An 8,053-nucleotide genomic window follows, 5' to 3' on the forward strand; every position below is an offset into this window, starting at 1 on the left:
CCCACCCCACAGCCTCACCAACGTTTGTTGTTATTTGATTTCTTGATGATGGTCATTCTTTCTGGAGTAAGGCAGAATCTCAGTGTGGTTTTAATTTGCATTTTCAAATTTGCATCTCTTTGGCGAGGTGTTGAGCGTCTTTTCATGAATGTATTGGGCCTTTGTACTTCTTCCTAGTCCTTTTTTTTCCCCCTCCTTCACTTTTGGAAAATTCAGTCTTGTCCAGATAATGAAAAGCGGAGGCTGAACTTGGTATAAAAGACGCAGTGAACAGAAAACAGGAAGACAGGGAAGGGGACTGAGAGATGGAAGGAGGTGGGGATGGAATGGAGGGGACGGGGTGGGAAAAGTGTTAAGCTGTGTCATGTGCTGTGCTGCCCGATGGTGCCCACTTTAGCTACGGCCACCGTTGGGCTCTGGTGACCGCCCCTGCCTTCCAGCTGGTTCCTCTTCTGTGCTTTATGTCTCAGTCTCACAGCCACTTTGAGGGGCTGCTGATCCTGACTGCGGTGTGGATCCAGGCTCTGGGACGGCCCGTGGCTCCTGGTCCTGGCCCACACCTTCCAGGCCCCCTGCACGCCTGCCAGGACGGCCCTGGTTTCTGATGCGCGGAGTTTGATTTGGAAGTTAGTAAAAGCTTTTTTTTTTCCTCGTTAACTTCGAGTCAGGATGGTTAAATTTACAGCTGGCTGAATACTTCCCGGAGGATGAGTGTAATGATATTGATTTTAGCGAAATGAGTCATATACCTACTGCCTGGGAACACAGGCTCAATTACCGTGAGCTGGCAGCATAAGCTTTCCCTTGTCAACATTTTCTCCGTGTTGTGCACAGAGAGCTGAGGAGAGGAAATGGTCACCGCTAACTGGCGGGTGTGGAGGTGGGGGGCGCAGAGGGTTCTGCATTGGGGTGTGTGGGTCCATCCCTGCGCTACCTCACACGGCTGGCTTCCGGTTCCCCAGCTGTGAGGGGTGGGTTTGTGTCCCCCACCCCTGGGGCTCCAGGGTGACACATGCAAGCGGCAGACAGGAACTGAGTCATTAGCCAAGGTGAGCAGGATGTGAAAGCCCCCTCTTTCCTGGGGCCCTGCACTTGGGTTTTTTTGTTTTTTGTACCAGGATTGAATTTAGGACCTCGCACTTACCAGCAGGTGCCCATGCCACTGAGCTAATCCCTGGCCCTGCACTTGGGTTTTGACTGACCTGGAATACCAGTTCTGTGTTAGGACCTGGGCCTGGGCCAGGGCCAGACAGGCTGAGCGGAAGGAAGTTCCCCCAGGGCGGATGGTGCTGCCCCAGCTTACTCGGGGCCTCGGGAGAGAGGAAGAAGGGATAAGGGGCCTGGGGATGGAGCATTGGCAGGAATGAGGGTCTCGGGAAAACATTGGATTTCTGCATTGCATTTTAAGCACATTTTTGTGGTACTTTGTGAGGCTGGGGATGGATCTCAGGGCCTCACAGATGCTATGCAAATGCTCTACCACAGAGCCACACCCCCGTCTGATAATTTATCCTGTGCTGGATCATTGATTCAAGGAGGAAAAGATGTAATTTTTCTGAACTCCAAGAAGATCCAAACGGTCTTTATATTGGTTGAGCTCATTATAATGAGATCAATAAAGCCAGTTCCAGAGGATGAAATGTTTTTAAGCTCAATTTCCTGTAATAAGCATACAGCAAATAAACAGAATTTCCTGTAGCTAACAGACAAACAAGCGAGACAGTAGCAAGGTTAAAGGTTCTGTGACAGCCCCTGCCCACGATACCGAGGTGTGGGCGCAATGGAGGGAGGCGGCAGCATCAGCTCTCCGGAGAGACCTTCGCTGCCCCTGTGGCCCACGCTTGCAGTCGAGTGTTCAGCTTTGACCTTCCGCAACCACAGAGGCGGGCGGGAGCATCCTGTGTCCAGAGCCCCCACGGGGGCCCAGCGGTCATTAGTCCCTCCGGGTTCCTGCTGTTAAAAAGGCTATGCTTTGGTTTTTGCTTTTAATTTAACCAAGGATGAATTCAATAAGTTGGGGTTAATTTTTCAAACTCTAACAACTCTGCTCTGTTGATCGCTCCACAAAATGCTTTTTTTTTCCCCCGTTCCGGGGATTGAACTTGGGCCCTTGCGCTTGTGAGGCAGGCACTGGAACCACAGAGCTAAATTCCCCAGCCCCATAGAGTGCTTTCTGAGCCGCTTAGCTTCCAATGTCCACAGCCAGCCGCAGCGGGCAGGGACTGGCCCCAGGGCCCTCCCCTGGAAGCACAGTGCTGGGCTGGGTCCTGGGTCCTTGTGGCTCTCACTCCTCAGCTGCCACACCTGCCTGTGAGGAGAGCTGTGCTCAAGATTTCTAAACTGGAGCCTTGTTAGAGACCTCTTTACTTAGCCGAAATCTGCCCTGGTGTTTCACACGAGATACCCGGCAGCTTCTTAAAACATTTAAAAAATCTTTTGCTTTTGTGCCCTGTTAGCACAGAAAAATAGTAAAGACCCAATTATTAAAAGTAGGAAAAAAAATACTACAGCTTGTCTTCTAAATGGAAAATTTTCATAGTTAAAAGACAGATTCTCAGTCTCTTTGGGAGTTGAGGAAACATAACATTCAGGAATACAATTTTCTTTTAAACAGAAGAATTTCAATCATGATCTTTTAGCAACCCAATTTTTCTTCTCATCTTCTTCCCCCTCGTTGGCAAGGTTGTGTCATTGCACTTTTTGAAAAAACATATAAGAACTCACTGCCGTCTCTGAAGTTAAGCATATGGTTATACGCTCCGGCCCAGGAAACAAGGGAAACATTTTCTCCAGACGGGCTGAGTTTCTTTCCTTCTGGTCTGAGGGCTGGCAGGGGGCCGACCCCTGAGCGCCAGCAGCAGTGGGTGCAAGTTGTTTGCACAATGCCTGTGGCCCTGCTGGGCCCCTTCGCTGCTGTGGGGTGCAGTGGCAGGGTACCCTTCTCCTCCTTGGAGAGGTTCATGGTCACCGTCCACTGCCTCATGCAGGACCCCGGCACTTGGCTTCGTTGAGTGTCCTGAGATCTGCTGGGGTCCGCAGGGATGTGTGTGGGTCCAGGCTTTGTCCACATGGAGCCCTGTTCACAGCTGCCCCAGTTCCAGCCCAAAGGTCGCTGAAGCCCCGGCCCGTGACCCCAGTTTTGAGTCCCTGCAGTGTCCCATCAGGCAGAGGGCCGCGTCTGCTGTACCCGCGTCTCTGCGTGGCGGCCTCTGCCCCGGGACTGCGTGACATGGAGGGATCTGCGCCCGACTATGCAGGGCGCCCGTGGCCTCCTTTTGTGCCACCCGCACCTTGAAGCAAAGTAGTTGAGAGCCTTGTGCAGTTTAGGGAGGGAGAGATTTTTCCTTTACAAAAAAAGTCAACTGTTTCCAAAGTTTTCTCTGATGACAAAGTGACTGCCAGTTGTACGTCCCTAGATGATATTGGGGAAGAAAACACCAACACACTTAACCAATCGTCAGGGTGAGAGTGACACTTTAACAAAGGGTAAGAGTAGCTGCTTTCCAAAAAGCGTGTACTACAGGGGGAACATCTTGAAAGCAGATTTCTTTCTTTTGGCGCTGGGGATGGGACCCAGGAGCTCGGGTGCGGCAAGCTCAACTTCTCCCACGGAGCCTCTCAGTGGCCCACAGAAAACAGATCATTGTAATCATTTCTATTGTTTTGATTTTTTTTTGTTGCCAAAAAAAAAAACAAAAAAAGGTTGTTAAGAGTGTCACTTGTTAAAAATCTATCATGAATACCTACGCCCTTAATTTGGGATCAGTGTTTTTTGAAGCTTTTAAAAATCCTTTTATGAAAATTGCTGTGGATTTTGAGCTGGGTGGTTAAGAACAGGAGATGAGAGAGTGATGCCTCTGATTGATACCAGAAGCTGTAGCATCACTGCGGGGGAAAGAGCTTCCCTGGGAAAAGGTTCTCCAAGCCCTCGCCCCGGCAGGTGGAGGTGGAAGTGAGCCCTTGGCTGCGGGGAGCACCTTGCTCCACTGGTCCACGATTCGGTGGGGAAACTGAGGCAACCACCAGATTGCTCTCAGATTCCTGAGATGCAGAAAGTTTAAACCAGTGAAAGTATATTCAGCTCTGTTGTTCTCTCTAAAACTATCATAACCCTTCACTGTAATGGTTTCAAAGAAATCAGCTGATTCTCAGTACCATCCTTGTGAGCAGCACAGGAAAATAGTTTAAATTATTCGTTGTTTTGCTCTTGCCATCAGTTGTTCTGTTTGGGTGTCTTTTAGATGTGCACATTCTGAGACTTGCGCGGTGAGTGGCCCTGTGGCAGCGGCGGCTGGATGCGCTGCCTGGCGGGGTGACCAGGCAGATGTGAGACTTCAGCTGTGGAAAGGCTGGGTCTCCAGTGTCACCTCTGTGACCATTGTGGGCACTGATGGATGACTTTCATTTCTTTTCCCAGGGAGCTGCCAGGCTTGTACTCAGTGTGTGTGGGTCACGGTCACAAAGTGGGGTAACAGACACTGCTTCCCAGAGCCCACGGAGGTACACGATCCAGAGGCCTTGGCATCTCATCGCATCTCCTTCTTGGCCACTGGCTTCTTGTGTTCCGGGCCTGCCACTGCCCCATCCCAGGAAGACTCCCTGAGGCTGGAGGCCGTCCAGGATTTGCTTGCCGGGCTATGGCAGCCCTGGTGCCATCCAGGAGAGAAGCCTTCTCCCGTGGCTGGTGTCCGTCCAGCCCCGGGGGACAGCCCCTGGGTGGCACAGGGCTCTCTGTGAGAGAATCCCCAGGCTTTGGTGTGAGAAGGGAAAAGCAAGGTCGGAGCTGCAGGGAGCAGGAAGAGCTCCGACGACCTTTCTGAGGCTGTTCCCCACACCTTGTGTGTGTACGTGCTTATAAACACCACAATGCCGCGAGTACTCAGTGACAGCTCATGACAGTTGTGCTGGACCGGGGCTGCTGTCCCATCTCCGGGGGGCCACGTGAGTCCCCAGCAGTTCAACCTGGTATCCTTCTGTGGCTCTGGCTGCTGTGAGGGCCCCTCACTGTCACCCACAGTGGCAAACACTCCTGCCACTGGCTTTGTGGCACAGCATGTGTGTTATTAGGTGGCACGGCTGTAGATGGGCGATGTTGAGTGCCACTCCTTAGGGCAGGGTCAGACTCCAGGCACGCAGCCTGCTGTGTGGATGTTACCAGGCCCTGGTCTTGGCTGGCAAGTGGGCTTAGGGTCTCCTGTGGCCTGAATGAGCTAAAACCATAACACTTGTGGGAAACATGATCCAGGCTTCAGTGTGGTCCTGAGGAAGGGGGGGAATGTTCCAGAAGTCTGATCCAGCCTGGGGAACGCTGTTGGCCCACGGGCTCCATATCAAGTGACATCTTAGTTTTATGGTATTTATTTTGTGATCTAAACATTTTCTAACTCCCTCTTCTCTGTTGGTGTTCTAGGAACCCAGCTGTTCAGTGGTCGAAGTGAATTCAGAATCACTACCTTGAAATTTTATCCGAAAGACCACAACATTTTTTTATGTGGCGGTTTCAGCTCCGAAATCAAGGCTTGGGACATCAGGACCGGCAAGGTAATAACTACCCTCCTAGCGTATTCCTGGGTGTTTTGAAAGAACATTCTTGGATTGTCGAGCCATGGAAACATCATAGGTGCCATACATTGCTGTTGCTCGCCGCTGCACCAGGACTTTCTGAGGGTGTGAAGGGGGTCAGCCTCAGGGAGGTGACGCGTGGACGCGGAGGCCTGGTGCATGGAAGGGCTCTGTGTGCACGCGTGTGAGGGGCCTGAGGGCTTTCGGGTACAGCCTGCCTCTTTAGGGGTCAGAGCTGTTCGGATTTCCATCGCACCCTGGGCTGCCACCTGCTGCTTGCGCCACTGTACCATTTAAGACAGCTGCCCCTCTCCTGTTCAGGTACAAAGCATCCGCGTCCCCACTGCCTCTGCCCTCTGCCTGCCGCACCCCACGCTGTGCTGTCCCCGTCAGCCAGACCCCGAGGTCCTGACCACTTCCCCCCACACCCTCTGCTGGAGCTGTGGCCTAGGCTGTTGGTAGTCTCTGGCTGAGGTGGCTGCTGTAGTTTCCTCTCTGGTCTCTCTTGTCCCCCAGCCCCTTACAGTAGCCAGAGTGGTCTGTTGGAGCCCCAGTTAGATTGTTAGTGATCCAGGTTCCCATCTCAATCGCAGTAAGAGCCTGCATCCTTACAATGGCCCGCAAGGCCTAAATGACCTCCGTGTCCCCCTTCTTCTCCTCTCTAGTTCTGCTAGCCTGCCTGCCTTTCCTGGATTAGTCCCAAACATTCCTGCCACAGGGCCTTTGCACTTGTTGCTCCTTCTACCTGAAGAACTCTTTTCCCAATTTTCTCTGCAGAGTTACCTTCCTCCCTTCTACAGGATGTTGCTCAGATACCCCATTTTGGTGAGGCCATTCATACCCACCACTCCTTGGCATTCATTAGTCCCCTTTGCTACATTGTTTCTCTCTGTAGCTTTTATCTGGTATACTGTGATTTTTTTTCCATACTGGGGGTATATCTCACATTTTTTATTTCAAGGCGGGATTTCAGCAAGTTACTGAGTTGCCCAGGCTGGGCTTGAATTTGTGATCCTCCTGCTTCATCCTCCCAGAGTTCTAGGATTACAGGTGTGTAGCACTGTGCCCAGTTTACTGGGCATTCTTCACGTTGGTTTATTTGCTCATCTCCCTCCACTCAAATATAAGCGCTCAGAGGCAGGAGTTTTGTGTGCGGCGCACATCTGACTTTTAGAACAGTGCTAGGCATGTGCAGGTTCTCAGGGAGGAGAGCGATGGAAGAGGACAGCGGTCACAGAGCGCGGGCCTTGGGAGGCGGGAGAGTGAGGTGTGCGGGACAACTGGCCAGCCTGGCTCTGCCTGGGCAGAGGCTTTCAGTGCTGTGCTTTGGGTCCACGGTGGGAGCCATGGAGGTTTCTGAGCAGAGCTGCGGGAGGGCTGTGGGCGGCTGGAGGGTGGAGGAGATGGAAAGTGGGGCAGGCAGAAAGCTCTGGTGTGGCCGCTCTGGGCTCCCTGGTTTCGGAGCCCAGGTCAGGTCTGAGAAGCCCCTGAAGGTGCCTCCGTCTCACAGCAGCCCGACACCCTGCGCTGCGTGCACTGACGCTGGCTCCGGGAAGAGGGTGCAGAGATCAGTGTGGTCTGTTTGGGGCCGGGTGGGGCCACGCCCCTACGTTTCTGCAGCAGTGGCCTCGGGGTCTCCGAGCCCTTGGGTTCTGCAGCTGCGCAGTCTGAGTTGGAAGTCGCCGGGGTCCGGGGCAGGCGTCCAGGGGGCCCTTCCTGTTCGTGTCTTAAGGGAAACTGATAGGGGCACCTCATGGGGAGATGGAAGGTGAGCGCTCCTGGCAGCAGAGGCCACCCAGGTACATTCTGATGTTGGAGAAGAGAGGAAAATTACCCGGGAAGAAGTGGACATAGTGGAATTAAAAACAACAACAACACACCAGAACACTTTATATGTTTAGGGTGTGAATGCATAAAAAGTGAAAGAAAACATTTGAACGCTGGTGTGAATCAGAAACTCTTAGCTGAGGCATTTGAAGTGGGGCCACCTGGTCCCCCGGGCCCTCCTGACGGCCGTCCCTGAAGGTGCACGCACTGTTTTTAGCCTCCAAGACTGAACATGTAAGAAATCACTCCCCGTGGATGCCTTCTGATTTAAGAGCTTGTTAAAAATACCGCATCTTCTCAGAGGGCAGACGCCGGCTGACAGGCCCTGAAACGCTGGGGAAGCGGTTAGAAGCAGATGTTGCTGTGACTGGCATTGGCATGTTTGCGAGTCTCTCCCAAGCTAATGATGTGGGTAACGGGATCTGCGCGGCATTTGTTTTTACTTTCTTTTTTACCAACAATCCTCCCCTGCCGGGTCACACGGATAGGGGGTGGTAGCTCCATTTGCCTCCGCTGGGGACTACGACGACAATGACACCACTCCTCCCCACTTTGACCTCCCCACTTTGACAAGTGCTGCCTGCGCCTCAGAAGGGACTCCACAAACTGCCTGCCCCCAGCGCCCCAACCTGGGCTCCGAGCAGAGCCGGCCCTGCCTCTGTCC

At 52.8% G+C, this 8,053-nt stretch overlaps 1 protein-coding gene across 2 annotated transcripts in view; it reads left to right on the forward strand.

The window, feature by feature from the left end:
• The window catches only part of Wdr25 (WD repeat domain 25), a 123,609-nt gene that overhangs the window by 80,407 nt on the left and 35,149 nt on the right, over nt 1–8,053 (forward strand). For both annotated transcript variants that reach the window (XM_010609117.2, XM_033766890.1), the window contains exon 3: nt 5,411–5,541. In XM_010609117.2, coding sequence (XP_010607419.1) covers nt 5,411–5,541 — 131 coding nt within the window. The remainder of the gene's footprint in view (nt 1–5,410; nt 5,542–8,053) is intronic.

The sequence above is a fragment of the Fukomys damarensis genome, unplaced genomic scaffold, assembly GCF_012274545.1.
Source record: "Fukomys damarensis isolate Sample0158 unplaced genomic scaffold, DMR_v1.0_HiC HiC_scaffold_21, whole genome shotgun sequence".
Lineage (NCBI taxonomy): Eukaryota > Metazoa > Chordata > Mammalia > Rodentia > Bathyergidae > Fukomys > Fukomys damarensis.